Source organism: Podarcis pityusensis, assembly GCF_964106645.2.
Source record: "Podarcis pityusensis genome assembly, chromosome: 5".
In the NCBI taxonomy this organism is placed as follows: Eukaryota; Metazoa; Chordata; class Lepidosauria; order Squamata; family Lacertidae; genus Podarcis; species Podarcis pityusensis.
Genome location: NC_138032.1, coordinates 27,550,108 through 27,564,309, shown reverse-complemented (window position 1 = coordinate 27,564,309; position 14,202 = coordinate 27,550,108). Strand labels below are relative to the sequence as shown.

General features: G+C 42.4%; 2 protein-coding genes across 2 annotated transcripts in view; both read right to left on the bottom strand.

Annotated features, from left to right (window-relative positions):
- Positions 1 to 6,118, bottom strand: part of GK5 (glycerol kinase 5) — a 32,549-nt gene extending 26,431 nt beyond the window's left edge. The window contains exon 1 of the mRNA XM_081008065.1: positions 5,806 to 6,118. Coding sequence (XP_080864191.1) covers positions 5,806 to 5,922 — 117 coding nt within the window. The 5' untranslated portion in view covers positions 5,923 to 6,118. The remainder of the gene's footprint in view (positions 1 to 5,805) is intronic.
- Positions 6,119 to 9,313: 3,195 nt separating this feature from the next.
- The window catches only part of XRN1 (5'-3' exoribonuclease 1), a 45,208-nt gene continuing 40,319 nt past the window's right edge, over positions 9,314 to 14,202 (bottom strand). Inside the window, exons 40-43 of the mRNA XM_081007708.1 lie at positions 13,860 to 13,973; positions 13,637 to 13,751; positions 13,008 to 13,168; positions 9,314 to 12,645 (exon numbers count right to left, since the gene is read on the bottom strand). Of these exons, the coding sequence (XP_080863834.1) occupies positions 12,352 to 12,645; positions 13,008 to 13,168; positions 13,637 to 13,751; positions 13,860 to 13,973 (684 nt within the window). The 3' untranslated portion in view covers positions 9,314 to 12,351. The remainder of the gene's footprint in view (positions 12,646 to 13,007; positions 13,169 to 13,636; positions 13,752 to 13,859; positions 13,974 to 14,202) is intronic.

Genomic DNA, 14,202 nt, shown 5'->3' with positions numbered 1-14,202 from the left:
AGGGGTTCCAGGCATCTTTATCCAGGCATTTCCTTTTGGGAAATGAGGCACAGTGGAGACTGTAGTGTCTCTATGATATATGGTTTATTTACACATATCTACAACTTGAGCCTACAACAAAGGCGTTCACAGCATTAACACTGCAGGAGGCTTCTCCCATAGCCACAGCAGCCTTGAACTTAAGGAGACCACAACCACTGCTCTCAACCACTGATCTCTGACTCTCTCCAGCCTGCTGCTTACAATATCTGTTGCATAACTCCTAATTGCAACTCTGCAATTAAACTCTTCTGCAATCAAATTTTGACCTAATTAAACTCTGATATAAACACTGGCATTGTCTTTTAAACTAACTCTCATCTGAAGTAAGGAGCCCACTCATTTGCAAATGAGATTTGCCCTGGATTTTTCAGTGTCCTAATCAATCCTTACCCCCCCCCCCAGGGCTATCAGCTCATGCAGGAGGCTAGTGCTGACTTAAGTAGCTGTGGACACATCCAGTGGCTTAGCTCCAATACACACATGGGAGTAGCACAACTCTAGCACTCTAAGCCATAATTAAATTCTCCCCCGCCTTTCCCCGAAGCATTAATTAAATTCTAACTATAGCTTGATCCGGAATTTAGGGAGTCTTGCACCCACCAACTTTTAACAATGTGAACTAACACTTCCATTTAGGAGATGTTGATATCCAGCTGTTGCAAGCTATACAACTGTGCCAGCTTGATTATTCATACACTAGGCAGCCCTGTTCAGGGAAGTTTTTAACATTTAACGCTGTATTGTTTTTAATACTTGATTGGGAGCCGCCCAGAGTGGCTGGGGAAACTCAGCCAGATGGGCAGGTTATAAATAATAAATTATATTATTATTATTATTATTATTATTATTATTACAATCCCAAGAGTTAAGAAAGTGAGCCCATGTGAAGCCAATCAATGGCAAACCCTTAAAGACCAATATAGAAATGTGTTTTTTTAAATTGCATATACTAAGGTTTTACCTTTAAAAGTCTGAATTCCCTTGTTTCGAGACTTAAATTCTGGCAAGCAATAGTCATGTTTGACTAAGTTTTGCTTAGAGTGTTGTTGTTGTTTAGTTGTTTAGTCGTGTCCGACTCTTCGTGACCCCATGGACCAGAGCACGCCAGACACTCCTGTCTTCCACTGCCTCCCGCAGTTTGGTCAGACTCATGCTGGTAGCTTCGAGAACACTGTCCAACCATCTTGTCCTCTGTCGTCCCCTTCTCCTTGTGCCCTCCATGTTTCCCAACATCAGGGTCTTTTCCAGGGAGTCTTCTCTTCTCATGAGGTGGCCAAAGTATTGGAGCCTCAGCTTCAGGATCTGTCCTTCCAGTGAGCACTCAGGGCTGATTTCCTTAAGAATGGATACGTTTGATCTTCTTGCAGTCCATGGGACTCTCAAGAGTCTCCTCCAGCACCATAATTCAAATGCATCAATTCTTCAGCGATCAGCCTTCTTTATGGTCCAGCTCCCACTTCCATACATCACTACTGGGAAAACCATGGCTTTAACTATACGGACCTTGCTTAGAGTAGATCCACTGAAATTAATGGGCCTAACTTAGTCATGTTCATTCATTTCAAAGGGTATACTCTGAGTAAATACCACACTATGTCTTTAGGACAGCTGGCCCACAGAGACAATACAGCGCAAGTAAAACTGCTCTCTGTATCAACCTGAACAGGTTAGTTTAGTTGGGTTTGTAAGCAAACGTGCCTCAATAATAATGTATGGAAACAGGTTTCTAGTCAGAAAGCCGTAGCTCAAATTAAGTTTGGGTCACAAGTGAGATTAAGGCGTCATACACCACTGCCAACTACAATGTTAGGGAGTTCTGCTTTTGATTGCATCTGGGGAAATGTTTCTGACCTATATAGAAGTGAGGAATGTACAGAGCAAACAAGAAATTCAACTGGTACACAATGGCTGGTTACGACACTAATCCACACAGTTCTGCTGGTGTCTTGTTGCTGCTCTAGTTGAAGTACCCAGTGCTGCTATCGAGGATGCTTAGTGGGACCAGCTTACATAAGGTGAATCAGTTGATGTGGACAAGGTGCTGATGGCAATGCATCTGACCACATGCCCCCTTGACCCTGTCCCTTCTGGCTGAGGGGGCCTGACTGGTTGGGTCCAGAGTGTGGTTAGTGCTTCATGGTATGAGGGGCTGGTCCCTGCAGAAATGAAAGAGGCAGATACATAGAAAAACGAAGTACGGTACTTTGTGTTAGCAACGGAGGAAGATGGATTCATTCAGACTATGAAACTTTTACGCAGATGGCATACCCCTGACAGGTGAGCAAGAACTATGCAACACAAGACAAAACATTAGGAGTTGGCGAAATATAAACGCCATTACAAATTTTCTAACAAATCCAACAGCTATTGCACATGCTTCCAAACCTCTATCAACATTTGAAAATCTAATTACAAGCACTAATGCAAAATTGAAGCCTATATTATCAATAATTATGAAATAATTAGTGACACGTAATTAGGCCAAACAAATTTGATATAACATAGTCAAGAATCAGATCTAGAGACAGTAATTGGGGGGGGGGGGTAGATTGGCAGAGCCTGTGGGCTAAGAAGCTATTAAAGTCAGCATCCATGCTTTTATAGGAAAATACTCTGAAGCTTCTACATTGTTGTTGTTGTTTAGTTGTTTAGTCGTGTCCGACTCTTCGTGACCCCATGGACCAGAGCACGCCAGGCACTCCTGTCTTCCACTGCCTCCCGCAGTTTACTCAAACTCATGCTGGTAGCTTCGAGAACACCGTCCAACCACGATCTGTCCTTCCAGTGAGCACTCAGGGCTGATTTCCTTAAGAATGGATAGGTTTGCTCTTCTTGCAGTCCATGGGACTCTCAAGAGTCTCCTCCAGCACCATAATTCAAAAGCATCATTTCTTCAGCAATAAGCCTTCTTTATGTTCAGCTCTCACTTCCATACATCACTACTGGGAAAACCATAGCTTTAACTATACGGACCTTTTTCAGCAAGGTGATGTCTCTGCATTATCACCTTTGAGATATAGTCACCTTAACAAAGCTATTTCTCTTCTTTGCTGGAGAGGGTGTAAAGAGGTTAGAGCCACTATACATATGTAGCAGGCAAGTGACTAATTACAGCCATTTTGGAAGAATGTTGTTGATTAACATTCTGATTACAAATAAAATTAGTACTGTTAACCAGCTCTAAAAGTGAAAATGACAATCAAAGAATTAGTTACTTTTCTTTTAGCAGCAGCTTGACAACTTCTTGTCCAAAACTGGGAATCTTTGGAACATTCACAAATGTCACAATGGAAACAAAAGATTAGGACTTTGGAATTACATTTTCCCATAGGAATCTGTGTTCTGGGGTGAGTAGGAGAAATGTGCGAAGGGGGTGGTGGTGTTATGTTCTCATATTCCTTTCAAAAAAGCAATAAATAGCATATATTTTAAAAAGAAAAAGAATCAACAGAGTCACATTCCTCTTGTCCCTCCCCCATTAAAAGTAACAGGTAAGGGGTTCCATAACTGCTTTTTAAGCTGAACTAAAATGTAGCTGGACAGCCTTCTTTTAAGCACACCTGCTTGAGAAGTTTACTAAGAAGATATTTGCAACTGGACAGTAGTTATCACAAAACTCTGGGCCCAAGTGGGGCTTCTTGAGAAGGGTCTTACCATAATTGCTTTCTTCATGCAGGTGGCACCACACCATCCCACAAAGAACCATTAACCCCCTGGACCCACCCAGACAGCCTCCAGTCGAGGGCACCTATGTTAGGCCAAACTCCTTCAAGTGTGTTGTTGCAGGCATGTATAGAATTGCTACCTAATTTTCTAGCACAGCACCTTGTCTTCTTGTCATAGACACACATGGGTGCAATCCTAAGCAACAATGAATTCAGCAATAATTATTTCTGAGTAAACATGTACAGGACAACACTATTTAAAGGTATTTTGAATAAACAGAGACATAAGTAATCCTCCATAGAGGTAAACAAATGCACTCAGTTAATTAGTTTCTTCCTTCTGTCATTAAACACTTAAGTTTAATCATGATAACATGTGTTGCAAATAACACAAGGCTGAAGCCCAAACTACACCACAGGTTATGTCAAGTATATACTTTAAAGGGCATGCTAACAATTGTCTCTATTTAACAAAAAGCAGCTCGGAGACAGTTGTATCTGAGTTGGAATCACGCTGCAGAGAAACTTTCTTCCTTGTGCCACTTTCCCATCAAAAGTCCCCTCCCACAACTGATGTTTGCCCTTAAATATCAGCATCAAGTGGTAAATTGCAGCAGGGAAACCCTCTCCTCATTAACCTGGCTTAAGTACCCACAGATGCTTTTGGTAAAAGAGAAGGGGTAACTGGAAGCACACATTTAATGCAACATGCAGTTTGACCCAATCAGATCACTCTAAGTGACATTATCCTAGCGCTATACTATACAGTGGTACCTCAGGTTAAGTACTTTATTCGTTCCGGAGGTCCGTACTTAACCTGAAACTGTTCTTAACCTGAAGCACCACTTTAGCTAATGGGGCCTCCTGCTGCTGCCGCGCCGCTGGAGCACGATTTCTGTTCTCATCCTGAAGCAAAGTTCTTAACCTGAAGCACTATTTCTGGGTTAGTGGAGTCTGTAACCTGAAGCGTATGTAACCTGAGGTACCACTGTAGTTCCTTGAACTGATAAATGTAAACTAGGACCATGCTGACAGAAGGTAAACATGCATTGCAACATGTCAGCTTACTGGAACTTGGAAACAGTTGCATCACCAAGCACCAATGTGCACGTACAGACAAAATGTGCACAGCCTGTTCTATAACCAATTAATCTGCAATAGGAATCTCTGAGCTTTGTCGCTTAGTCCTCTGAAACATCCCAAACTTTCCAACCCCAAGTCTGCTTCTGCCTTTCAAATTCAGCTTGTGTGATTTATTTTACAGACATTGGGGGGGGGGGGGGGCAGGGGACAGGAACTAACAGCAAAGAACAATAATCCTTATACTGCGGATTGCGCAAACCAGTTCATTAAAACACAGTAACAAATGTTTTTTTTCCAAGGAAGAGCTTCCTGCTCTTCAACACATTGGCTCGGCAACACAGTGCTACGCTTCATTAGGTTCTTTGTAGTAAACAATTATATATATTTTTTGCGCAAGTCCTACAGTAGGCTCCAATACCCACAGGGTCTCCCCCATTCTTCCCTTCCCGTTGATCTAGGAATCAAGAAGGTTGCTATGTTACCAGCATTTAACACCTCTGTATATGATGCTCTCATGTGCCTATGTGCTGCGGAAGGCTGGCGCATTCATACTACACAGCAATCAGAGCCTGCAACAAAATGTTGCGGTACATGAGCCAGTTTGACTAATGAGTGACTGGTGGAAGCATCAGGGAACTAACAGAACAGGAGCCAGGCTTTGTTTTGTCTTTGGGATGGAGGGGAGGAGAGAGAAAAGAAAGGAACAGGAAGGAGAAACACACAAAGGATAGCTCAGCTGATAAAGCAGGAGACTCATCCTTCATGCCAAAGGATTCCTGCATTGCGGGGGGTTAGACTAGATGGCCCCCAGGGGTCCCTTCCAGCTCTAGGATTCTGTGATCCTGGGTACAATCCTAGGCATATCACTCCCACGTAAGTGGTTAAAGAGGCTGCACTCTTACGTCTGTGTTTGTCCACAGAAGCAAACAGGACTTATTTCTAGGTAGACACGAGTTAAAATCGAGCTGTACCTTCTGACGCGGCTTGTATCCCCCCCCCCCACCACAGCTCCCACCTGCATAGCTTTGGCTCCCTTGAGCACCGCCGCCTTGTCGTAAACATGGCACCGTATCACCGTGCTGCCCACGTCCACACCCAAGATATACTTCTCCGCGGTTGCAGGCGAGGCCATGGCGGCGTCCTGCTCTTCCGAGTCTCGCTGCCGTCGCCCCTCCAGAACCGGGCGCCCGAGCTCCGCAAAGGCACCCAGGCGCTTTTAAAAGCTCCCCGGGAGGAGGAAGGAGAGGGACGCAGCCACCGCGCCGACGGCGGGCGAGAGAGCAACGCCTCTCCATGCAGGGCGGGACTCCGGGGAAGAGAAAGCGGCCAAGGTGGAGGCGGCAGCGGCGGCCGGCTTTGAATGCCAGCAGTGATTGCGAAGGAGAGGAAGGCGGGTAGGTGTAGGAAGGGGCGGCGTGGCGAAAGCGGAGCGGAGCGCCGCCTTTCCTGGTGCGCCGGAGGGCGCGAAGGCGCCTTTGCAGAGGAGGCCCGGCCTGTTTTGAAACGCCAGGCCCCCACACACCAAGGGGTTGAAGGGCCAAGGTTTGCAGTTTCCCGCCCCACTTTTTCGTGGTTTCCAGGGCAAGCAGTTAAATCTCAGAGGGTCAGGTGCCAACTTGGATAAGATATTGGGGGGCAGGTATAATAATACAGTAATTTATTATTTGTACCCCGGCCATCTGGCTGGGTTTCCCCAGCCACACTCCCAACAAAGATTAAGAATACATTAAAATGTCACACATTAAAAACTTCCCTGAACAGGGAAGCTCCACCCCACACAATCACAAAATGTGGCACACTATATGAAGAGCAATGCCTAACAACTTTGGAGGGGGGCTTGGCAGAGACCTCAGCCCCTAGCAGTTGGCTCCTATGTCCAGCGTCTTGGTCTGGCAGTGGCCACCCAGTTGCCTCTGGGAAACCCATGAGCAGGACCTGAGGAGGAGCACATTCTTCCCTCCTACTGCCTCCGGCTTTGCATGACTAGTATGTAGTCATTTGCAGCCTTGCCCTCCCTGAATTTGCCTCATCCTCTCTCAGAGCCATCACTGACCTCCTTATGCAAGTGGGTTCCGTGCGCTGCGTGAAGCTGTTCTTGTTTTTATTCTGTCCTCAAATCTTCCAATCTTCATTAGATGTCCAGGAGTTACTGTGTTATGAGAGGGGGAGAAAAAACTTCGCTCTAGCCCCTTCCTCCATGCCATACAAAATTTTAATCATGCCACCCCCCTACTCACCTTTTCTCTAAACTTGCAGTGCAGTTTTCAGCATAAAGCCGGAAAACAGCAGGGCCCTTTGCAAACAAAACTGATATCCGAAAATTGTAGAATGTGCTAGACTGTAGTGATCAGGTGGGATTGCTATGAGGAATTATAACAAATATAGAGTAACCCATCTGTGTCAGCAACGAAAGCATTGCGTTGACTGGGTTTAAACTATTTTGATATGATTCTTGATCAATCCACACCTCTGCATCCCTGTTCCATTTCTCTTTCTTGACCAGTCACGTACACTGCCAGTTGTTTCGCCAGGCAGGCATCCTGGGTCATCAAAGACAGTGGGCAGCTTCTTTGAAGTAGCCTTTCTGATACGTTAATCCCAGGATGTTAATCTTAGGGCCAGGAAACAGATCTCACATGAAGGTGATAAACACTGCTGTCCTCCTGGTCGTTATCATGTATATTGCTTGTTTATGATCTCAGGGGTTGCCAAATGCTCTCCTTTGTAGTTCCGTTCTTTGTTTACCCCATGCTTAGTTTGTAGTTTAACTTTGTTCCCACGTGGGGTTTGTTGAAATGCTCAGAAGAAATCTGTTTGGTTCTTACGAACACTCTGTAAAAAGCTCTTTTGTGAATAAAACGACCTGGGCCAGGGGCTGGAGAGACAGAGATATTATTATACGCACCCTTCCCAGAGTCTTGCTGGTTCAAGCCTGTGTGTGTATTCTTATTAATCAGAGTTCAATCCTTCCTTTACTTTGTGAACGCCTCACTAGACAGTTGAGAACATTCCTGCTTTGCGGAGGGTTGGACTGGATAACCCTTGGGGTCCCCGCCAACTCTACAATTCTATGATTCTTTCAGTTGCAAAACAATACAGTGGTGCCCCGCAAGACGAATGCCTCGTAAGACGGAAAACCCGCTAGACGAAAGGGTTTTCCGTTTTGGAGGTGCTTCGCAAAACGAATTTCCTATGTGCTTGCTTCGCAAGACGAAAATGTCTTGCGAGTTCCTGCGGGGTTTTTTTCCCTTTTCCCCCCTTTTTCCCAAGCCGCTAAGCCGCTTATCAACTGATCGGCTAAGCTGCTTAACAGCTGATCGCTAAGCCGCTTATCAGCTGATCGTTAAGCCGTTTATCAGCTGATCCTTAAGCCGCTTAACAGCTGATCGCTAAGCCGCTTATCAGCTGATCCGCTAAGCCCGCTAAGCCGCTAATACTGTAGCGCTAATCCGCTAAACCGCTAATGGGCTTGCTTCGCAAGACGAAAAAACCCGCAAGACGAAGAGACTCGCGGAATGGATTCTTTTCGTCTTGCGAGGCACCACTGTACACTAAAATAGCTTCTGAACACAGCGACAAATTAGTGTATCATGAAAGACAGAAGGAACTCAATTGCCTATTGCAGATAAATGAAACTTTGTTACAAACATACTGCCTTCCAAACACATTCAGTTTTTTCTCTTAGGCAAACTCAAAGCTGAGATATTGTGTACTCTGGATTCCCTCTGAAGCAATCAACATCATAGTCAAAATGAGTTTGGCAATTCAAAGTTTTATTATCTGCAATAGGGTATTGTTACTTTATCTTCTGCCTTACAATATACATTGCGTGCGCACACACACACACACACACACACACACACACACACTGTAAAATCTGCAGTTTTTGAGAGTGCTATCTGCACTTTTTGGTGTTGGTCAGGAGACGTTACTCTTTGATTCAGGCTACAAAGATGTTTACAATATTTCAGAGGTGTTTTTACAGAGCACTTATAGTATTTTAAACATTTACTAAGCATTTGGACAGAAAGCTGATTGTGTGCCTTCCAGCTTCCACCTGATATATCTGATTTGGGGCATTAAATACTGGATTAGTCAAATTGCAAATAGCATAGCCTGGATCCAGCCCTTCTCTCCCCCCCCCCTTCTTGGGGCTGCGTTCATAAACTGCTCTTATGCATACAAGCCCTGCATACTCAGACTACGTCCATTTGTTTGCCCTAACATTGTCACATTGTGAGTGGTAATTCAAGGCATATTATCCCCACTCTCTTACGTTTCTCCTACAAGGAAGCAGTTTTAGTGTGAATGAACTGAATTGTACCTCTCCTGCCACTCTCTAGAAAACAAATGGCCAATCTTAACCTTAATCCAAGATTGCATCATGACTATGCAAATTTAAGTTTCATGGCTTATTTTAAGAACAAATTACCACAAACCCCCACAACCAAATAGAACATGCAGTTTAAGCCATGTCTGACATAATTCTTCCAATGAGAAATAAACATACCGGAACTCAAAAATTTAGTTTACATTTTTATTCCAAGCAGACAAGGCCAAGTCTTTTATAAAATTATTGTATTAAAGTTCTCCAGAGTATTTAATCCATATGATTTATTCCTTCAGGGTATATTGTACATTTATATTTAAAAATACTTTTGCACAGCTACATGCTAGAATTCTGAAATGCACAACACTATACACAAAAATACACTCCATATTAATCATGCCAGTTGTAAACATTTCACTTTGGCAGATAGACAAAAGTTCTTTTTAAAAAAGAAACTATAAAAATGTGCACAAAAAGTCTTCCCTTTCAGATTTTAATAAAATACTGCTCTGTACAAGATCTTAATGAAAACTTCCAGCATTTACAAAATACATTTGAGAGAAATAAGCCATATAACTTTATTTAAAAAAACAAGCAAAAATTCTATAAGCCAATTATTTATGTTTTAGAGATTATGTATCTAAAAACTGGGCAGTGGATATAAAGAAACTGATACTAATCCTGCAGATTAACAGAGAGAATAGAAAACAGTGAAACAGGTACAATGACAAGTATAGATGGGAACCAGGCTGATGAAAATTTGATGGGCATTTTTATTAGAATGGAAAACAAAGAAGCCCTGTTCAATAGGTAACAACAAACACAGAATTTTGCTGGTTCTAAGATACACATAAATCTTCAGGGTGTCTATTTCTATTATGCTGGCAGCAGGGTCCATAAAAAGTCTTACAGAATTTAGCATGTTAGAAGCAATTCCAGTGCCTGGGTTAAGGGTCAGGTAACCATATATATATACCCCAAAGATGTAAACAAATGAAAATTTTATGTTGTTTAAGAGACTCGATAGTAAAAGAAATCAGTTCTCTCTTCCATGGGAGTCCACCTTATTCATTCTCTAGAGACTGAAGTCAAGTTACCAGGCAATATGATCTGAGAAAATAATTTAAACTATACCAGTGAGAACAGTATGACAGACCTTGTCAAGGGAAATATGGCCAGACTGTCCCGAGTTTAAGTGCTTTAAGTCCCATTAAGCATGTATTCTCACTCTTAAATGGAAAGCAGTGAGGAAAGCACTTTTCACTGTAACAGGACCACTTCACATGCAGCAAAGCGATGATGCCCTAAAACAAAGGAATGCAACCCAGCGGAGAGGAACCTGTGGCTCCAATGTACAACCAGAAGCCTTAAAGCAAGCAAGGAAAATCAGGCTTCACTTCTACCAACCATCAGTAGTAAAGTCAAAGCCTGGTGGATCATCTGTTGCAGCCGAGTTCTGTAGAACTCGCTGGTGCCATTAGCTGATAGATGATAAGAGCTGAAGCCTGCTTATCAGCTGCATGAGTAAGTTCCCCAATACCTACAGAAAACAGCTGATGGGCATGAAGTTGAAGCCACAGGCACTTTAAAGCATTATACAAGGCTCTTTGCAAGCTCTGTGTGGTGCGCTGAACATCCAATCTCCTGATGTCAGATGACTGACACCTGTCAAGTTCTGCCTCCTGGACTAGGATTTGGCCTGTGGAGCCAAAAGGTTCCCCACTGCTGCACAGTACTACTAGAACATGAAAATTAATCTGCATGACAAAAAACAATAATTCCATACTATATAGTTTGAAGAGTGTTACCAGGTTGGGTTTTTTTGTGCCTTGGATACAGTGAAATTTTAGATTTAAATAGCTCCATGATATATAGAAGTGGAGCTAAGATTGCACCTAGGGCACTGTTGCAACATTATTTTCCTATATAGAGGTTAATCTATGTTATTTGAGGCAGGGGGTGGGGGAGTAACGTGTGACCCACAACAGCTTAGCTAGTTTCTCTTTTAAGAAATTGTGGCATTTAAAAAATAAGTGATAAACAGTATCCTTCAGGCTAATATTTTACATATCTCAGATTATGAAACATGAATTTGTGCTGAAGAACAAGTAGATGATCATAGGATGACAGCACAGTAGAACTAAAACAGCAGAGCAGAATGAAGACAATGTTTGAGTCTCAATACGAATTAGTCTGGGTTGTCTTCTAGCTTACACATATACTAATTTGGAATATTTGGGAAGATTCGCCATTATTTCTGAAACTGTACTATTTAAGGAATCATGCTTTGGTGATACCAGATCCAAGGAGTATATACTATTTCAGAACAATGAAAGTGCTTTTAAAAAGCAGAGCCAGATCTGTTGTGGAGGCTGCACGTTAGTAGAGAAGCGTACAGGAGTCATTCCCAAAACTACAACTTGCTACAGTGATGAGGTACCTCTTATTCTGTAGAAAGGGGGGAACCAACATGGTGTTCTTCAGATGTTGTTAGACTGCAGTTCCCATCATCTCTCACCACTGGCCATGCTGGCTGGGGCTAATAGAAGCTGGAGTCCAGCAACATCTGGAAAGCACAACATTTTGTCTACTCCTGCTGCAAATTCCTGAAGCATTTGTTTGCTCTGGCTTCCTCTGTCAGTGGCTCATTCGTGGTAGCATTTAGTTAAAGATAGTTTATTACAATAGTCCAAGTTATTAAGCTGCTTTGGCATAACTCCTGGAAATGAACCTTACATAAAGTCAACTGGCAATGCCACAATAGTTAAAATCTATGCACACTGTATCAGATCAAAAAACCTGAAAAATCTAAAAATAAAGTATACCAGTTACATATAAATAAATTGCTTTTAGAAGTTATTATATCATTAAAAACAAGACATCAAGAATTATGCTTTGCATTCGTTGAGGACTTTTATATGTTGGTTTAAACAAAGCTATTCTCAATTAAGACGGCCAAGTCAGTATTATTGCTCCTCTTTTGGGACAGTACACAAACCCCACTTTTCAGACTGAGGCATGATGGACAGGGTTGTTACTTTAACTCAAGAGTTTCTTGTGTTTTACATCACATTAAATCAAGCTCTTCAGTGAACATAATTGTTTTCATTGTGACAGACAGAAAATATTTACAGTCCAAAACACCTTTCAAATTATTATGCTTACATTTTTAAAATAATATTTATTGGTTTTATAACACTAAGGAAATGTAAAGTAATCCATGACCCATACTTATTCTGAAGATTTGGGTGCACCAAAATTGACAGCCAATTTTCTGGGCTTTCGCTTGGTAGACACATTTGGTATTGATTTCTTACGAGATGCAACCGAGCTTGAAGGAACCACTTTCTCTTGGAAAGATGGAGCAGCTTGATGAGACCTTAAATGTTCTGAAGAAGCATCCTGTGGGTTCATTTTTGTAGTGTCAATGCTTGACTGTTCATTCTTTAACTGCACATTTTGAAGAGAACCTGGGAACTCCTTTAGCTCAACATTAGTCTTGCTGGCAACCCTTTTCTTAGTTACCTTAAAAAAAAAAAGAAGTTTAGTTTTCTAACATGTGAGAAGCATATGTAGAAGAAGAAGAAGAGGAGTTTGGATTTGATATCCCGCTTTATCACTACCCGAAGGAGTCTCAAAGCGGCTAACATTCTCCTTTCCCTTCCTCCCCCACAACAAACACTCTGTGAGGTGAGTGGGGCTGAGAGACTTCAGAGAGGTGTGACTACCCCAAGGTCACCCAGCAGCTGCATGTGGAGGAGCAGAGACGCGAACCCAGTTCCCCAGATTACGAGTCTATCGCTCTTAACCACTACATCCATACTGGCTCTGTGTGTGTATATGTGTGTGTGTGTGTGTGTGTGTGTGTAGCGGCTGTCAGATCTTACCTGCAAGGGTATAAACTGATTGTGTGCACCAGCTGGTACAGTGCCCGCAAAAGGCATATTCCCAGGATAGGAACCAGGAAAGTAAGGTTTCCCATGGACTGGAACTGGTGCTCCCCATGGCACTGGGCCAAACGCATGAGGTGGTGAAGGAAACAAATTAGCTGCGAAAACAATAAGCTCATTTTAGATTCCAGTATTAACCAAGAAAAATGGGTAGCTACTCTTTAAAAGCCTCCCTCCCTCCACTTCCAAATTTAGCTCATATATTTCATAATAATTGAATTGGAGAAAAAGGTGCATTCTTTATGGAACCCAAAAGACAAATTTATGAGACACTAGAGATCAATGCATTCAATACTTTCCCCTCTCACTGTGAGAAAAAATAATACAACTTGTCTCACAAAGAACATAGTTTTTTTTAAGTTTTATAAAAACTTAGGGCGTTGTTTATAAAATTAATCTATATAGAATAATCAAATTATATACAATTATTAAAGAAAGCACTGTTGCTGATAAGGACTAGCAGTTTGCTACTATGCAACTTCTACAAAAGGTTAATTTGCTTCCAACTATACCGTATGAAAAACATGCATTTACACACACAGGAAGTTAAAATTGATTAAATGTACCAGTGTGCTGTGTGAAGACTGGAGGAATGGATCCAGGAGGCACAAGAGCTCCCATGGGTTGATAATTTGGAAATACAGGCGGTGGTGGCAGAGGAAAGTTCATCCCGAGAGAGCTCTGTATGAAAAAGGGTACTTAAAGTTTGTGATACAGGAAGCATGACTAGCTAATAAATGGAGACGAGCATTCTAAGGTTTTATAAAGCATTTTGACTGCTAGTCTCACCAATTGCTGCAAAGCGAAAAGTGCTGCTTTCTCCTTAGCTTCATTTTCAGAGTGACATTGAGGTCCGTGTACTAATAAGCCATTGGATAGCTTTACCTGACAAACTGTCATCGTCTATGGAAGAAAAGAAGACAAAGCAACTTTATTTTCAACATAGCATACTGCAAACAGACTGCTAAATGGACAGATTTATACAAAGGGTGGACAATTTATCTGCCTTCTAACAGAGTTTCCTATTGAAGATTAGCCAAGTATCCATCTGTCTAATGTCACCAGTCTACAACTTCCATCATCCCTGACCACTGGCCATGCTGGCTGGGGAGTCCAGCAGCATCTGATGGGC